Source organism: Cetorhinus maximus, chromosome 26 (genome assembly GCF_964194155.1).
Source record: "Cetorhinus maximus chromosome 26, sCetMax3.hap1.1, whole genome shotgun sequence".
Classification (NCBI taxonomy): domain Eukaryota; kingdom Metazoa; phylum Chordata; class Chondrichthyes; order Lamniformes; family Cetorhinidae; genus Cetorhinus; species Cetorhinus maximus.
In genome coordinates this window covers 14,168,301-14,186,924 of record NC_135904.1, presented here as the reverse complement: position 1 = coordinate 14,186,924, position 18,624 = coordinate 14,168,301, and the positions used below count along the sequence as shown (strand labels likewise).

The window sequence follows — 18,624 nt, the reverse complement described above, 5'->3', positions numbered from 1 at the left end:
TCATGTGCTGCTTCCCAAATGCTGCTGGCTGCCTCTGTGCTCAGAAGGGAAGCCCTGTAGCATTGGTCACTAACCACGTTGTGCAGCCAGCCAGCTCTTCTTAAAGGCAGGATGTCCCTCTTGAAGAATATTGCTGCAATTTAAATGATGGCATAGTGAATGCCAAGGCAAAGAGAGGCTTCCAGGATGGCAGATGCTGAACTGGGGGCATTAGTGGTAGAACTGGGAAAGAGGAGCGATGCCATGGGAGGGGGGGCCAAGAGGTCCTTAAAAACCACCCTTCGCATGACATCTCCTACCCACCAATCATCAACCACTCATGCTGCTCAATGCACCACGTCCCCCATCACTCACCCAGCAGCACCCCAGCACCCAGGACTCATAAAATCCAGATACTCCATCTCACTCCCTCACACCTACCAATGCTACATCTCTCATACTCACCATCGCTGCCTCCATCTATTCACTATTGCAGGCACATCACACAGACACAGTGCTACACAATCAATGCCCTCTCTCTTGTAGGACTTATAACTGCAAGGAGCAGAGCAGAACTGGCAGGGGGTAAGGAAGCCTGCTTCTCCAAAGTCCTATAGAGGAAATGTTCTCTGCACCATGAGGCTGGCTGTGTTAGAGCCTGCAGCATCTAGTGCCAGTGAGATCATTGAGGATGATGGTATGTTCCTGCCTAATGCCCCTTCTGAACTCCCAGCTCACCCTCATCCCACTGTGTGACATGATGAGCAAGCTGCAGATGATGTGAATATGGACCACTTGCTTCCCGCCCAACCTCCTTCTGAGTTCCTGCTTTCAAACAGCCAAGAACTGCTTTGGAGTGGTGCTTTCAATTGACCTTGCAAAAACCTTCAATACTTCATAAGGATGCTTTAACAGTAGCCTGTATACAACATCCACTTGCACGTTCCTGCCACTTGTGTTTGGGCCTCCTGGCTGTGTAAAACTCAAGCCTTATCAATAATCATGAGATACTGTGCCGCAGTTTCAAATGGTTTGCCGTTGTACTCCAAGTCGCTCAAAGTGCTTCTAGAACCATTTCCATTTGTAACATCTCTTTTATTTGCAGTGAAGTTTAAGCAGAAGGCTGAAATAATGAACAATATGGCCAAGGGCAAGGAAAGTTCAAAAGATCAACAAGGAAACAATACGAAAGGTGAGACTCGGAGAACGACAGATTGCCAAGGAATGTGCTTAAATTGGGTGGACAACAGAAACATGAATAACAACGTGACAATCTAAGTGTCCAAACAGAAACATTCTCCCTTTCCTGTCCGAAGCACGAGATTTATTTGCATTCCTGAAACACAGACAGGAACTGACACCTTTCAGAATATCTCATGTGACTCCCATCAGGGAACTGGGCAGTTTGACATTGAGTACCGTGTGTATATTGTAGTCACATAGCCTCCCAGTGACCAATTGAAACATGAATGATGGCAATGACTCTATAATCAAGCTGAATGCTTGTAGGACTGAGAAAGCAGAAATCTGTTGTCTTGATGCAATTAATATCTTTGGTTCTTTGTCTGGATATTTTGTTCCCCAGAGGCCGTGGGTGCAATTTGTAATTTTGTATATTCCTATGTATTTAAGATGATTAAAGGATTCACTAGGGTAAAAAGGGAGAAACTATTTCCTGTGGTGGAGGAATCTAGAACAAGGGAACAGAACCTTAAAATTAGAGCGAGAACATACAGAAGTTAAATCAGGGCGCAGTCTTCACACAAAAGGTGGTGGAAATCAGAAATTCTGTGAAGCTTTCAAGTCCGAGGTCGATAGAGTTTTGTGGGGTAAGGTTATCAAGGGCTAAGAAGTTAAAGGCGAGGTAAATGGAGCTCAGGCTCAGATCAGTTATGATCTAATTGAATGGAGATGCAGACTTGAGGGGCTTTTTCTGTTTCTGTTTTGTCCACAGTTTCAAACTCTCCATATTTTTATTTGGGGAAAGCCAAGTGCTTTCCATCAATATTGGAGCAGATAACTACTAGAACAAGGGCAGCCATTCTGATAAGCAAACAGTGCAGTTCACAGGCTTTCCTTGGCCAGTGGAATGCTGGCTGTATAATTGCTTTCCTTTCCTTTTGATTATTTCCCTTGTTTTGAGGATTCTCTGCACTGCACGCAATCCCTAGCAATGGGAATGGACACAGCCAACACTCTCCCAGACTTGCTCAATTATGATTTGTAACCAGCCACACCAAAGTGGTATTTGAAAGTGGCCTTTGGATAATTGCCGTCCAGCTCCATGTAATCCCCACCCCCACCCATGGTCCAACATCCAGTGGTACTGTAGGGCCATACAAACCCTTGTGGGGAGCCTGTGGGAAGAAAATTGGAGAGGCTTAGAATCCATTCTTCCTTGAAGCTGTTCTGTTTCTCCTTGTTTAACTTAAGTTGTCTTTTATTTAGTTCTTAAGGAAATACCTTAAATAATCATACCTGGAGTTAAACTTAATATATTTTATGACCCCACTGGCTGTCACACTTGTATCTTTGAATACATGGAACCTGTAGGAATGCATCCGTTTCTTGGAATGTCTGCACTTAAGTTTGAATTGTGTTCTCACTTCCTGTTGCAGATGGTAACTGTCAAGTGGATTCAGTCAGTAGTTTCATAAACATTCTTTACTCCTCTGCTCATTCATTTATTCAAAGTTTAAAAGAATAATATTGAGGACTGGGAAACCCAATTGGTTTAAGCACGATCCTTTTACCTCTCTGTCTGGCAATGACAAGTACGCTGTGTGAAATGAATTTGCCAGTTTCGATGCAGCTTTTTCTTGGCGTGTGTGATCAAGGCCCGAAACTGCATGCATATTGACATGGGCTGAGCGAAAGCATAACACAGAAATGAGATGGAGATGGAAATGCCAGTATGAGTATTTGGCAAAGTTCTGAGGCAGAGTAAAGTATATTTTGTTAAGACTATATGCTCATGAATTTGTGAATGTTTGGGCTGTGGAATTTTAGGCACCCATATCAGCATCAGGTATTCCCAGGTAAGTACAGCACAGGGCAGGAGTGGGGTGAAGCTTCCTCTGCTTTGGCCCAATAATCTTGCACAGCTGCAGCCCAGACAGTGCCACCTAATAGCACCATGGTGACATATTCATTCTCCGCACCAGCCATCTCCTGGAGAATTGCCACAATTAAAGACAATTGCACTGCACACACATATGTAGAAGCAAGAGGAGGCCATTCAGCCCCTTGAGTCTGTTCTCCTATTTAGTTAGATCATGGCTGAACTGTATCCTTACTCCATCCACCTGCCTTGGCTTCAAATCCTTTAATACCCTAGTCTAACAAAAATCTATCAGTCTCTGATTTAAAGTTATTAATTGAGCTAGAATCTATCGTTTTTTGTGGGAGACAGTTCCACGCTTTAACCATCCATTGCATGAATTTTCCCTACTGAATGGTCTATTAATTTTATATTAGTTGAGTGTTTAATCGTATTCAAGTTGTGGGCATTAACTGGGGATTTACTATATAAAGGAGCAGGCTGAAGTTGTGGTGGTTGGTGAACTGGAGATGCATGATATGTAATGTGTGTCTCTGTAAGTAAAAACTTGTAAGTTTATAAAAACTAGGATCCTGATCTATCCTTTATCATTTGCCTTTCTGAAGTAGAACATGGCCTGGCTCTGAGGCCATATCCCCTTAGCTTAGACTCACCCATCAGCAGAGAAAGTTTCTCTATTTACCCTATCAATTCTTTTCAAAATCCTAAAAACCTCAAATCACCCTTTCAACCTTCAGTATTCCAGGGAATACAAACCTAGTTTATGAAATCTCTCTCTATAATCTAACCCTCAGGAACATTTTGCTGAATCTGTGCTGCGCTCCATCCAAGATCAATATCTTTTTTAAGGTGTGATGTTCAGAATCATGTACAGTATTCCAGATGTGGTTTTACCATGACTTTGATTAGCTGTAGTAAATCTTCCTCCCTTTTATCCCTCCAGTTATAAAGGTTAAAATTCCATTAGCCTTTTAAATTATTTTTTGTACTTAGCTATTACATTTTAGTGATCTGTGTAGACAGACTCCTAAATCTGTTTGGACCTTCACTATTCTTTTCACTGCTTAAATAATACCCATATCTATCCTTTATTTGGTCCATAATGGATGACCTTATGAAATCCATGTGCAACAGTTTCACCTACTCATTAATCCATCAATGTCTCTTTGTAATTTTATGCCCCCATCTACACTAATTACTGTATCATCAATTTTTGTGTCATTGGCAAACTTGAATATAGGGTTCCTTATTGTGCTAAGTAATTAATAAATTCAGTAGCTGAGGCCCCAGCATAGATTCTTCTGGGTCATCACCAGTCACTTCCTTCCAATTCAAGCATATGTTCATTGGTTCTACTCTTTGTCTTCCACTTTGCCTAACCAATCTCCTGAGCGGGTCAATAATTTGCCTTCAATTACACATGTTTTAATTTTAGTTTACAGTCTTTTAAATGGAATCTTATCGAGTGCCTTCTGGAAATCCACATAAACTACATCCATTAACATCCCCCTGTCTGCTATTTTAGTTACCTCCTCCAAAAACTCAATTAGGTTCATTAGACATGACCTTCCCTTTACAAATTCTTGTTAGCTTTCTGTAATCAGCTCAAATTTCTCTTAGTGCTAAGTCGCTCTGTCCGTAATTATAGATTTCAATAACATTCCCACAACAGATGTTAGACAAACAGGCCTATAATTCCCTGGTTTATCTCTCACATCTTCCTTAAATAATGGATTTAAAATTGCAATTTTCCAATTTAGAGAGACAATTTTTTAACCAAGGGAGCTCTGGAAGGTTATGGCTAAAGCATCTGTAATTTCCTCATCTACTTCTTTTCAATCCAGGGGATGGCAACCATCAGATTCTGGCGATTTGTCACACATCAGCGATTGTTTTTTTTGTCTAACACTGTTTTCTTTCTTACATTAGCTTTAGTGAGTTCCAGTCCTTGATTTGTTAAGAGTTTGGCTGGAATGTCAGGTTTGTTATCCTCTGGCTTAACTGTGAAGACTGACACAAAGTAATTATTCAATGAGTCTATTTCCATATTTTAATTTGAAATATTATTCACATCTGTTTCTAAAGGGCTCTCATGACCGTTGACTATCCTTATTCTATTAATATAATAGTAAAAACAATGTGTTAATCTTGATATCCCTCAAGTTTATTTTGTATTCCCTTTTTACCGATCTTTGTGTTCTTATATACATCTCTCCTAATCCCCAGAATCTACAATATCCTTTGCACTTTTCTATGCTCTTTCCTCTAGTTTTATGTTATCTCTTACCTGGCATCTCTTGCCCCTTGGTCCTGGATGAAGCTAAATTCTTTTTTGAACACCTCTCACTGTTCATCTGGAGTTTTACCGATAATAGTTTTGACCAATTTGCTGCTGTCATCCCATTTGCCTCATCCTGTTGAACAAAAAGTTTCCTTTTTTCAAACCTGATGTTGAACTCAATCATATTATGATAACTAAGTCTGGCTGATTATTCATATGGCCTGCCTTATGTTAGAACCTCAAGTTGCAAGATGAGGAAGGCCATTCAGACCATCCATCTACAGTTCCATCATTGCTGCATCTAATTGTTCCTCAAGTGATTCTGGGTTTTGTCTCCACTGGTTTATCTGGGAGCCCATTTAGTGCGGTACTAGGTTGAGACTCTTCAAACAAATTCCATGGAAGCTCTCGAAACTGGCAGAGAAGAGAGATCTAATGGAACCCAAGTCCCAGAGTCAAAAGGCCACTGTGCTAATAGACTGCACGATTCAATCCCTCAGGGAAGAACTTTACTGTAATTCTGTGTTACACTTGGATATGGAACTATGTAATACTGATATAAAGTTGATAAAATGCCCAATTCCCAGCATTGGTCTCTGGACTAGTCTCAATCACTTAGAAGAATTTTTCAGAAATTGTGTTCCCTAATGGAATTTGGGTTTTCTGCTTATAACGGGAGATTATAGGGCAAAGAGGGGGTAAGGAGTCTTGACATGATGTAGGATGTATCACAACCCATCAGGACAGTCTATTCCTGTCCAACATATGTTTGGGTATGTCAATATATACTACTGGCCTTCATCTTGGGAAGCAGAAAATTTTACCTAAAATACAAGTTGAAAATAAAAAATGTTCTTGAACATTAAAAAGTTAAAAGAGGAAGTCTTTGTTACCTATTCTGGGCTGCATGCTTTGAAGAGTGGAGGTGCTCCATTTTGAGATTGTTTAAGGGCACTTTTTCCAAGTAACCAGTGATGGTGATGTAGTCAGATCCGCAAACCTATCAACTCAAAGTAGTAACTAAATAATAAAAGTCACATCACTCCCCCTAGAGTGGAGAAATGGCTGTTGGTGAGATTTGAGGAGCAACGCTTGACACTTTGGTTTGATATCCCTCTTATCATTACACCTCCATTACAATAGTGGACAGGGGAAGACTATATAATAATTTCTAGATTACAATGCCTACTTATTAAGACTGTCAATATGGCTGACTTTAAGTAGACCTTTTAGAGAAAGATTTTAAAACATTTAGTCTTGAGATGGGGGTATCATTGGCAATAATTTCCCATCCCTAGATGCCCTGTGGTGGTGGTGGTGGGCTGTTTTCTTGAGCCACAGGGCAGTTTGATACAACTGAGGGGATTGCACTTCCAAGGGCAGTTAAGAATCAACCGCATTAGTGGGGATTAAAGTCATTTATAAACCAGGCCAGGTAAGGACATCAAGTTTCCTTCTCTAAAGAACATTAATGAACAGGTTAGATTTTTACAATAATCCAACAGCCTCATGGTCACTTTTACTGGCGCCAGTGTTTCATTTCCAGATATTTATCAAACTGAATTAAAATTTTAGAGCATGTGATTCCTAATTGTTGCTAGATTTGAGCCAAAATGAAAACTCTGATACTGAAAAAATGTCCCTTTTAATAATGAACATAAAGAACAAAGCGGGGCAGTGAAATCTTGAAAATTTTGGTACTGTTTTGTAGGTGGAGAGACAGAGAAGACGACAACAGGGGAGGAGAAGAAGACAGAAGAGGAGAAGAAGACAGAGGAGGGGAAGAAGACAGAGGAGGAGAAGACGACAGAGGAGGAGAAGAAGACAGAGGAAGAAAAGAAGACAGAGGAGGAAAAGAAGACAGAGGAGGAAAAGAAGACAGAGGACGAAAAGAAGACAGAGGACGAAAAGAAGACAGAGGAGGAGAAGGAGAAGATAGGGGAGGAGAAATCAGATCGCTCCAGTTCAGTGAATGTTGAAGTGACTCCCCCAACTGACCCACCGACCCCACCACCGGCAGAAGGTGCTGAGGATGAAGCTAATCTCACCAAAGACCAAGTAAGTGGGCCCAAAGGATCTACTCTTCTTCCATTTCAACTACTCTACATTGTATCTCTATTGAATGAGTGAGGAGGGAGCAGTGTTAATGGAACAAAATAATCTCTCTCCAAGGTCTGCATTATGAGGTGATTATACCATTGCAGTGATAGGGATTGTTGAGGGGGGTGGGGGGGGTCACGGTTTGGACCAACATGGACACCATCTCAGCGTAATAGCTATGTCAGTGTGATGCCAGAAACCAACTGATATCAGTGCATGTCTTTATCGAGTTAGTTTGCTTTGTTGCTCCTGATTCAGACTTTTACTGTCAGAGTTGTGAGAAGCTAGGGGCTAACTGTGGGAAAGAAGCTGTTTATAAAACATTGCTTGGATAAGTTGAATAGGAGACAGACACTTTTTCTAAACATTGTCTTAAGTGGAAACCTGGGAAATTTCGAGAATTCAATTTGAAACACAACCTTGTCTTTCAGAGGACAAAATCTTAAGGTTGAGCTCTTTGATGAAAGACGGGGGAGGCTGGATGAGGGCAGTGGTATTGATTTGATGTATGTAGACTTTTAGAAGATGTTTAATAAAGTTCCACATAATAGGCTTATTTGCAAAATTGAAACCCAAGGGATTAAAGGGACGTGATGCAGAGAGTGGTGATGAGTGTTTGCTTTTCAGACTGGAGGGAATTGTACAGTGATGTTTCCCAGAATTCGGCATTGGAGCCAGTGTTCCTTTTAATATATATTAATGACTGGACTTGGGTATATAGGGAATAATTTCAATGAGGACATAAAACTTAGAAACATTGTTAACAGCAAGAAGGATAGTAACATACTTCAGGAAGACATAAACAAACTGGTGGTGAATGAAATGTAACAGAGAGAAGTGCAGAGATTGTACTTGACCAATTGGCAGTGTAGAGCCTGTGTAGTGTATTGACTCATTGGCTGGAATTTTCTGTTGGGGTGGTGCTCCTGCCCCATCATCTTAAAACTCAGGTGAGCCCATTTCTGCGTAACTGGGAAGCCCTGAGATGATTTTACGGCTGTTGAGCTGTTAATTGGCTCAGGTCAAGTCTTCTGCCCTCATTCACCCACCCACCGCCCCCCCCCCCACCCTCCTCTGAGAGCTGTCAAATAGCCAGCAGCTTTCTAGTCCCAGCAGCACCACTGGGAGCACTAGGGCTAGTGTTGCAAGTCCCGGCAAGGTGTGTGAGGGGTCGTGATCAGGAGGGCAGTGGGGGAGGAACATGTGGGTGGGGAATACCATGTGGGGAGACCTCTGGGCACAGGGACTCCAAACCGGAGGGATACTCTCGCAGCCTGCAACAAGGTCATCAGGGTTCACCTGGAAGTCTCATCATGTAGCACGGGCACCCCCACGACTGTTAAAATAGCAGAGGTGGCAGGTAGGTCATGGGCATGGGCTGCCTTCACCATGCCACCCAATTTTACATCCACTCCCCCTGCGCCAGCCTAACAGCCCAATCTCAGGAGGGGCGGAAATTCTGACCCTTTTTCTGAATAAACTGGGTTTGGTTTTATCTGACTACATCCAAGACCTTATTTGAACTTTGAACAATAGAAAGGTGTTGAAGTTCAACCTTTGACACAGATGGTGTACTGGGGAGAATTGAGCAGATAGATCCTTCCAATACACAAACCTGCTGCACACTCGGTACATTGTACATTCAAAACTCTTCACATTCCTGATGCCTAACCATAGCTGGACTCACAATTCAGAGCCACCATCAATCGATGTGTAGTAAATGTTTTCAATGAATCTTTGCATTTCTGATATTAAATCATTTTGTATTAGGAAGCAGGTGATGAGAAGGATGGAGATGATCGAAAAGGTGATGAAAAGGATGGTGGTGATGGTGATTCTGATGGTAGTGATGACGATGATGACAGTGATGACAGCGATGAAGATAGTGATGATGATGAGGACAATGAAGAAGAGAATGAAGAATCCAAAGACGAAGAACCTTTGAGTCTTGAATGGCCAGACACCTGGCGGAAACAGGTCACTTACCTGTGCCTGCTTCCCATTGTGTTTCCACTCTGGCTAACGGTGCCTGATGTCCGAAACGCAGTAAGTGAGAAAGGATTGTGTGGAAAATTAGTCATTAGTGACAGAGCAAGCAATGTGTTTAACATCAGAAACCACAAACGTTCTGGTCACCACACGTTAGGAAGGATATGAAAGTTCCTGAGAAGACGCAAAGGACACTTACCAGAATGGTTCCAGGGATGAGGGAATTTAGCTACAAGGATAGGTTGGAGAAGTTGGGGTTAGTCCCCTTTGAGCAAAGGAGACTAAGGGGAGATTTGATAAAGGCGTACAAGATTATGACAGGTTTGAATAAGGTGGATAAACAAAAGCTGTTCTCATTAGCTGCTGGTACAATGACTGGGGGGGGGGTGGGGGGGACACACAGATTTAAGGTTTTAGGCAAGAGATGCAAGGGGGAGATGAGGAATAACTTAATTTTAAATGCAGCATATGGTAATGCCCTGGATCTCACTGCCAATGAGGGTGGTGGAAGTGGAAGCGGAAGCAATCAATGATTTCAAAAGGAAATTGGATAGGCACTTGAGGGAAATAAATTTGCAGCACTGTGGGTATAGAGTGGGACTGACTATATTGCTCTAGAGAGCCAGCATGGACTTGATGGGCCGAATCACTTCCTGCACCATTATGACTCTAAAAATCCCAAATTATATTAAATCATCCCAGTTTAAAAGGCTACATTCCCCTAAGATTGTGGAGGATAGAATACCTGTGATATACATTATTTTACTTTTCAACAGGCTTCAAAGAAATACTTTATTGGAACCTTTCTTGGATCTATTTTATGGATTGGCGCTTTTTCATACTTGATGGTGTGGTGGGCTCACCAGGTAGGTGCAGTGTTACTGAAAAATTACTTTTCCCACACAATATCAATTTATGGATGTTGAGCTACTGCTGGAACCCCTATGACTTGGCTTTAAGTATACAACCGAGTAGAACAAATCCTACATTACTATGGTGAGAAATGTTCTGTTTGGAAAAGGATTCCTATAATCTGTAGTTTAATATCTATTTTGCTCTCCACCTATTGAATTATTGAGCAGTTCAACACGACAAAACTGACTCAACATTATGAGCAGAAATATATTTTGCACAAATCTAATTACATTTTAAAATGCTTCAGTCATGATTTAACACACCTGCAACATTTTTTTGTATTCTTTGTTGGGGTGTGGGCATCACTGGCAAGGCCAGCATTTGTTGCCCATCCCTAATTGCTTTTGAACTGAGTGGCTTACTAGGCCTGTGGATCTGGAGTCACATGTAGGCCAGGCCAAGTAAGGATGTCACATTTCCTTTCCAGATTAGTGAACCAGATGGGTTTTTACAACAATCACTGATAGTTTCATGGCATCATTTCTGATTCCAGCTTTCAACTCCAGACTTTATTAATTGAGTGGTGGGATTTGAACCCATGTCCCCAGGGCATTAGCCTGGGCCTCTGGATTACACTACCATTAAACCACCATCTCCCCATAGTATTTAGTATTGCCCAAGTAATTATATACTTCATTATGGCATTTGTATCTAAATCTTCTGCTTGGATTATGAATTTCATACATGAGAAATCTGGAAAAGTATTGGGTTCACCAAAATTCTGTCCAACTGAATGGGAGAAATGGCTTCATTTCTTATATTCCATCCACTGGGAGTGAATGGGAGGCAGTTTCTCCCATAAGCAGCCTTTGCAACAATTGTTTTGATATGAATAAATGAGAAGTGCTTCAGTTCTATGGAATCCCTTTTTAAAATTTTCTTCCCATCCTTGCTCAAAGGCATTGACTCTTTCTGGAGTACAGTTCCCGAGGCATTGACTCTCCCTCGATGGTGCAGGATATATGGTCAGTGGGTCCCAGCAGCTCTCTGGTACTCTGTTTAAGGAGCTGTGGTTCTATTGCAAGCCTAGACATTAAGTGTCACAGACTGTTTGACAGTGGAGGGCTGAATCTCTTTCTGCTCTTACTCAATGTCATTGTGTAGCTGCCTTTTCCAGTAGGAATCACCGGAGAAGGAACCTTGTCTGACATGTCTCAACCAATCCCAGTGACACTGAGGCCAACTTTAGTGTCCAATCTCTGTCCAGCTGAGTCAAACTGGGGCCTTCAGGTCTGTATAACTTGCTACAGTAGGCAGTGCATTTACACCGTAAGCTGAAATCCTCCATTGGGATCATAAATCCTTTTCACTCCAGAGTTAAGAGTATGAAGACTGGTGAGATTCTGTGATCTTGTATCTCTCCTGGTCCAGTAGAAGCTCAGGGATTCTACAGCTATTTCCTTTTTACCCAGGTTGGTGAGACGATTGGTATTTCCGAAGAGATAATGGGTTTAACCATCCTCGCTGCGGGCACCTCAATCCCTGACCTCATCACTAGTGTTATTGTCGCTCGCAAAGGACTGGGGGACATGGCAGTGTCCAGTTCAGTGGGAAGCAACATCTTCGACATCACAGTTGGGCAAGTATCATTCCTCAGTCTGTTGAGATAATGTGGTGAGTTTTTGCAGCGTGGGATGGGGGAGGGGTCCCATTTACATCATATTTTGTGGTTTCTGCAGCCCTTCCACTAAAGCTACAAAGCACAAGCTAAAGACCACCTCACCTGTGTGATTAGCACCTCTCCTCCCCTGTGCTTCCATTTTAGCACGTAACTCTTCCAAGTTTACTACAGCTCATCAGCCGTGGCTCACTCTTGCCCCTGAATCAGAAGGCTGTAGTTCAAGTTTCACTCCTGAGACTTGATCATAAACCTCCATAACACCCCAGTGCAGTACTGAGGAAGTGCTGCACCCTCTGAGGTGCTGTCTTTTGAATGGGATGTTAAACCAAGGCCCCATCTTTTACAAAAACAGAATTACCTGGAAAAACTCAGCAGGTCTGGCAGCATCGGTGGAGAAGAAAAGAGTCGACGTTTCGAGTCCACATGACCCTTCAACAGACTTCTCCACCGATGCTGCCAGACCTGCTGAGTTTTTCCAGGTAATTCTGTTTTTGTTTTGGATTTCCAGCATCCGCAGTAGTTTTTTGTTTTTAGCCCCATCTTTTATCTCAAGTGGATAGAAAAAATCCCAAGGCACTATTTCTAAGAAGAACAGGGGCATTCTCCCTGTTGTCCTGAGTCCAACATTTATCCCTCAAAAATCATCACTAAAACAGATTATATGGCCATGATTACACTGCTGCTTGTGGGATCTTGTGGTGCAGAAATTAACTTTGTTTTTTCCTACAATAGTGACCACACCTCAAAAGTCTTTCATTGACTATAAAGCATTTTAAGACATCCTTAGCTCTTGAAAGGTTTTTATTTTAATGTATATGCAAATTCCTTTTTTGATTGTATCCTAAATATAGATCCACTGCATCACTTTAGCCAGACAAACTGCTAGTGACCCACACCCAGGAAAGAGAGGGTTGGAGCACTTAACAGTCACTCCTAATTCCTCTATTAATGCTTGCTGTCTGTTCCAGCTCTTTGTAAGAATCAATGATTTTAATAGGTTGAAAAGGGCCTTTTATCTTGGTACAATTCATCTGATTAAAAACTTGATGATGTACTGACGTTGCAGATTGTGAAGGTTACAGTGCCTCAGAGAAGGTTTGAATGGGACAGTAAGACATTTCACATCAATTAAAAAGCCAGCAGTTTGCTTCTCAAGTCCCGACTGTATGGAAACATTCAGGGCAGCACATGATTCTGGTGCTGTAGATGTGTGCACAGTGTTGTGTGTAGTCAGAGGTGTGCTGACTGCTAATCACACAAGTGGATGGCAGTAAGTCCTGCTTCAACAGATGTGTTCAGTGGTTTGCAGGTTTCACAATCAGATCAGCTCTTGATCCTGGCTTCACAGGATCGCTCAGAGCGATATCAGCTTAAAAACCTGCCTTGAAAGTGTCAATTACATGTGACCATCTGAAGCCAGATTGCCACAGTCACCTCAGAGTCAGGGGTTATTGGCTGAAGCCCCTCTCCAGGTCATCAGCTCATTAACTAGTTACTGTGAGATGAACTCTGAGCACCATGGTGTAGGGGTTTGGTGGTTGGTGAACGTCAGGCTCCAGCAGCGAAGGAAGGGCTGCCGCGGAAACAGTATCATGTAAAAACAACACTTACAACACAAAGTTCCCCTTCGCTGGAGGCCAACCAGATGCATGGGTGCAAAATACAGGGTTTCTTTTAGTATAGGGAAAAGGGCATACAATTTAAAAACTTTTAGTGGTGAAGTCACCAATGGAAGATGTGGAGTTTCAGCTGCAGTTGCGCTCTCTGCAGTTGTGCCCTGGATGTACCAGGCTGTACATCTGATACTCAGCCTGGAGCAGGCACAGCCAATGGGTGAAAATTAAAAAAAAACCAATAAAAATGGTTGACTTCAATGTGAACACTGTCAACTGAACAAATCATTACATATATGTACAGTAGCACTGTATTTAATTCCCTCTCAACACAGCATTGACTTGATCACATAACAATTTGGAGTTTTATAGCACCTTTAACATAGTAAAATAGTAACACATCCCAAGGCCCTTCACTGTGTGTGTGTGTGTGTGTGTGTGTGTGTGTCAGTCTGTACTTGGACTTGAGTTTGCTTTGGCTTGAACTTGGTCAGTGATCAGTGAGTTACCAACCCCTCACCCCACTGCTGCCGGACACCTCATTCCTTGTCTCCAGCCAAGTTCACTATGCAAGCATTTCAAAGCATGAAATAATGCTGGTAGCCTCAATGAGCAGCCCAATTGCTCACTCACTGGTTGTAACACTCACTATTACCATCCACACAACCTGTCTGTCTCACACACACAATCATATATGCTCATTTTTTTAACCATCTTTGGGGTTCTTTTTCTTCTGTATGATAGGCTTCCAGTGCCCTGGTTATTGTACGCTACCTTTAACAAATTCCATCCAGTTCCAGTCAGCAGTAATGGCCTGTTCTGTGCCATTGTACTCCTCTTCCTGATGCTGCTCTTCGTGATCATCTCCATTGGCTTCTCCAAGTGGAAGATGAACAAATTATTGGGCTTCACCATGTTTTGCCTCTACTTTGCGTTTTTAATCATCAGCGTAATGTTGGAGGACAGGATCATAGTATGTCCAGTGTCCATATGAACTCTGAATTTCTACCCTTGACCTATCGGCTGACACTCCGAAGATTGCAACTTTAAATTACAGTAAAACAACCAGAATAAAGGCTGATTGAAACATTATAAACTATCAGCCCATCCATACCAACAATGTCATCATTGCTCTTGACTTTATTAATATATTCCCACCAAATTGATGAATGTTTACAGTAAATGTGAAAATTACTGGTGATAAATGGATTCAGCATGATGGGAAAAGGTAACATTAGTTAAATAGGCCCTATTATCTTGTATTAAAGGTGTGGCAGAGCAGGTGAGTCCAGTTTTCAAACATGGATATGATTAATGCTGAAAAATCCATAATCACATCATAACTCCAATGTATATTTCACTACTTGATGTTTATGTGCCAATAATAGAGGCATGGAATCAGAAGAAGCCATTCTGGCCATAAAAAAACATACCTTCAGACAGACCATGTGAATTCTTCCCACCTGAATTAAAGACCATTAAAAATAAAGTTCTAAAAACTGTTGTTGAAAAAGTTGAAGACATGACGCTCAGCCAATGCTCTTCCTTGAGCTGAAGTCGACTAGGAAATAGCCCCAAAATAGTGGCATGTTACCATAAACATCAACTTTCATCAGTTACTGGTAGCTAATACAATATTCATTAAAATGACAACAGTTTCAGAAAATGGTAACTCAAGGACGCTAAATCGGAGGTGAAAATCACAACAGTAACGTGTCACCTAGCAATCTTACCTTGGAATGGTTTCAAAGTTGGGGGAACAGACCAGTTCTGAGGTCTTCATTCTAATCCTGGTGACATTGGTGGGATCCTTAAACTCAGCATACTCAATCCATTTCTTAATGGATCTATCTGCATTGTATAAAATTGCCATAGTTTAGTATTGACACTACAGCATGGAAGCAAATTAAAGTCTTAACAGGAAACTGAAATAAATTGGTTGCACCAGTTAAAATAACAAGGAGTTTGATATTATACTGATATCCCAGGGTCTAAACCAGTAATCTGACTCAGTTTGCAGAGAGGAATCGTGGGTGTAGAAATTAAAAATGTCAGATTAGTGCTGTAGCGGGTGCTCTGATGAGGATGGTTTGAGAGGGAATTTGTAAACAGTGCTAAATCAGCACAGGGAGTAGTAGTTTCTGATGCTGGGTACCTAAAGTGATATAAACATATTCCCCAGCACTGAATCCTTTCCCTTGATGAATGGAACCAAGGTTCATCTCCCTCTCTCCAAAGCTGCAAATTTCCCCTCCCCCCCAAAAATTATTCAAATCTACTGAAACACCATAAAACACCATATTTAAACTCATTTCATAGAGATGATGCTCTCATTTTTTAAGAAGGCACAATCCATTTAAACACGCCACAGACTATTATTGTACATAAAGCTCTTTGTAAAATCATTGTTCATTTATTGTCTCACTTCCCATTATATGAGCTAAACATCATTAGCATCGTCTTGTATTATTACTGAATGTTTTATCACGTCTCAGAAGCTGCTCAGTGTTAAACTGTTACTTCAGACTTTATTGCTCCCTAATTCTATTTTTGTCCATTAAATAAGCTATCTGGGGCATAGGAACAGGCTGAGACCATTCAGCCCCTTTAGCTTGTCCCACCAGTCAATTAGATTATGGCTGACTTGTACCTCAACTCTATTGACTTGACTTTGCACCATATGCTTGGATACCTTTACCTAACAAAAATCTATCAATCTCAGATTTAAAAAATTTCAGTTGACCTCTGGTATTCACAGCCTTTTGGGGAGTTCCAGATTTTCACGACATTTTGTATGAAAAGGTGTTTCCTGATTTCACTGTAGAATGGCCCAACTCAATTTTAAATGCCTTGTTCCGGACTGACATGAAGAAATAGCTTTGCTGTCTCCACCCTATTGAATTCTTTTATCTGACATGATCATGATGGAGATGTGATTAACGAAAAAACCTTTTCTCTGCAGTGAGTGTCAGCCATCTTGAGCAAAGTAAAACTAGGCAGTTGTCTATTAAGTGGGTCAAATAGGTCCTACCATAACAATTCGAGAAAGTTGTGGTACCAACAGGGGAGAAAGCACCCACTGATTGTTCTATGCTATTGGCAGCATGAAGATAGCTGGAGGATCTCCTGTGTTCCCTCTATAGAGCCATCATACAAGTTTTCTAAAATACAGCATGTTTATGCATGGTAGACAATAGGATCTTCATAATATTGTCATTTGGGGTGGGGCAGTAATGGAAGTGGAAATAGATTTAAGAAACTGGATCGAGAAACTATCAGTTAAAGAATTATTGGCACATGGTTGATGGTGTGCTGAGAAGACTCAAGGGATGACAATGTAGGAAATCAGAAATATCCACTGAGTTACAGAGCACAGCGAACAATCAGCATACCATGCAACAACTAGGGATTAAAAAGAGACAAAACATTTTAGTGCTTTTTAAAAAAAATTTAAAAATATTAAGTCAATACAAAAGAGATAAACAGCACATTAACCATACCATCTGATCTGTGCTTCAGAAAATTCATACGGTAACAGGATTTTATATTATATATATATGTAATACATTTCAAGAGTTCACTGTACATTTTGTTTTAAGATTACACTTGTTTTCTGTTGTGTTTAAAATGTCGAGTGTATTGTATGGTTGTAGAAGGTGGTATGTAAACTGAAAGAAGTGAAGAGAATGTTGTTTTCTTGTAATAAAATGTCTAATATTTACAAAAGATTTATTAAAACACTGGTGATATGTCTGTGGCCTTATCAATGGTCAGTTAATAAGTGTATACTTTTAAATACATGATAGTGAAGGAGGGGGGACAGAGAGCCTTGCTCCAATGTGCCACTTAGCAATCAGAAGTTGAATAACTTACGACAGTTGGCATAGTAAAATTAAACAGTGATCATTCACAACAAAGCATGACCAAAATTGTGACACCAGGAAGTAACATGTGACCTGGAAGCAGACATGCATGTTGATCTCCGGGGTGTTGCACAGGGGATTGAAGACCAAGCACGGTATCCAGGTGAAGCCAGGCTAATGTGGACCAGGGCGCAAAGACATTACAGAGAATGATTACAGCACAGGAAACCATTTAGCCTGTCATCTCTGTGCTGGCTCTCCAAAGGAGCAATTCTCCCTGTAGCCTGCACGTTCTTCCTTTTCAGATAATTCAATTTCCTCTTAAACGAGTTGATTGAAACGGCCTCCACCACATTCTTAAGCAGTGCATTTCGGATCCTAACCACTTCTGCTCTTCTCCTATTTCTTGTGTTAAGCAGTACTGAGAAGTATTCTATTGATTCGAATACTATCCATCCATCAAAAAAAATGGGTAGCTTACATAAAAACTGAATGATGACAACAACTTAACTGTATCTACCATGAAGTGATGTCTGTGAAGAGAAATCTGCACAAAGAGGGTATTAATAGATACTGATGTTTAATTAAACAAGTGCATGTGGAAAGTTTTGAGATTCTTCATGTGGGCATCAATGGGAGCCTCCCAGTCTGGGCACTAAGATCTTTTTAAGCAGCAATATTCGCAGAACGCATGATAATGCAATTATAATGGCAATTGTGGTAATTATCACCCTCACAGTCACCTTGCGAATCACCACATACAGTTTTCCAGTTGGTATTAATTCCCAACCCAGATTGATAAAAGTATTGCGATGAATTCTATTATAAAAAGTATAAAAGGTTACAAAATATAGATCTTTCATCTTCAGTCCTACTGAAAGAGCTCTGCTGTGCATCTTACACACAACTAACTCTGGCGCATATTTCACAAGGCACACTCCTCGCAATATACATTCAACTCATTATTTAGTAGAGCAGTTTGTATTAATATGTTAGATATTTTGCAAATGCAGCTTAATGTGTAGATTTAGAAGTTTGAACGCTGAGATTTAACCCCTATTACATAAAGCATCCAGGAAATGGAAACTGAAGCACAAATAACTGATATTATGACAATGACCATGACAAACTGTTTCACCTTGTCCAGAGCAGTAGAACCAGGGGACACAGCCTGCGATTAAAGGTGAGGAAGTTCAAAATTA

At 41.1% G+C, this 18,624-nt stretch overlaps 1 protein-coding gene across 1 annotated transcript in view; it reads left to right on the top strand.

Annotated features, from left to right (window-relative positions):
* slc24a1 (solute carrier family 24 member 1) overlaps positions 1–15,891 on the top strand; it is a 36,274-nt gene extending 20,383 nt beyond the window's left edge. The window contains exons 4-9 of the mRNA XM_078529902.1: positions 1,085–1,171; positions 7,033–7,379; positions 9,192–9,467; positions 10,187–10,276; positions 11,738–11,904; positions 14,304–15,891. Coding sequence (XP_078386028.1) covers positions 1,085–1,171; positions 7,033–7,379; positions 9,192–9,467; positions 10,187–10,276; positions 11,738–11,904; positions 14,304–14,553 — 1,217 coding nt within the window. The 3' untranslated portion in view covers positions 14,554–15,891. The remainder of the gene's footprint in view (positions 1–1,084; positions 1,172–7,032; positions 7,380–9,191; positions 9,468–10,186; positions 10,277–11,737; positions 11,905–14,303) is intronic.
* Positions 15,892–18,624: the final 2,733 nt, after the last annotated feature.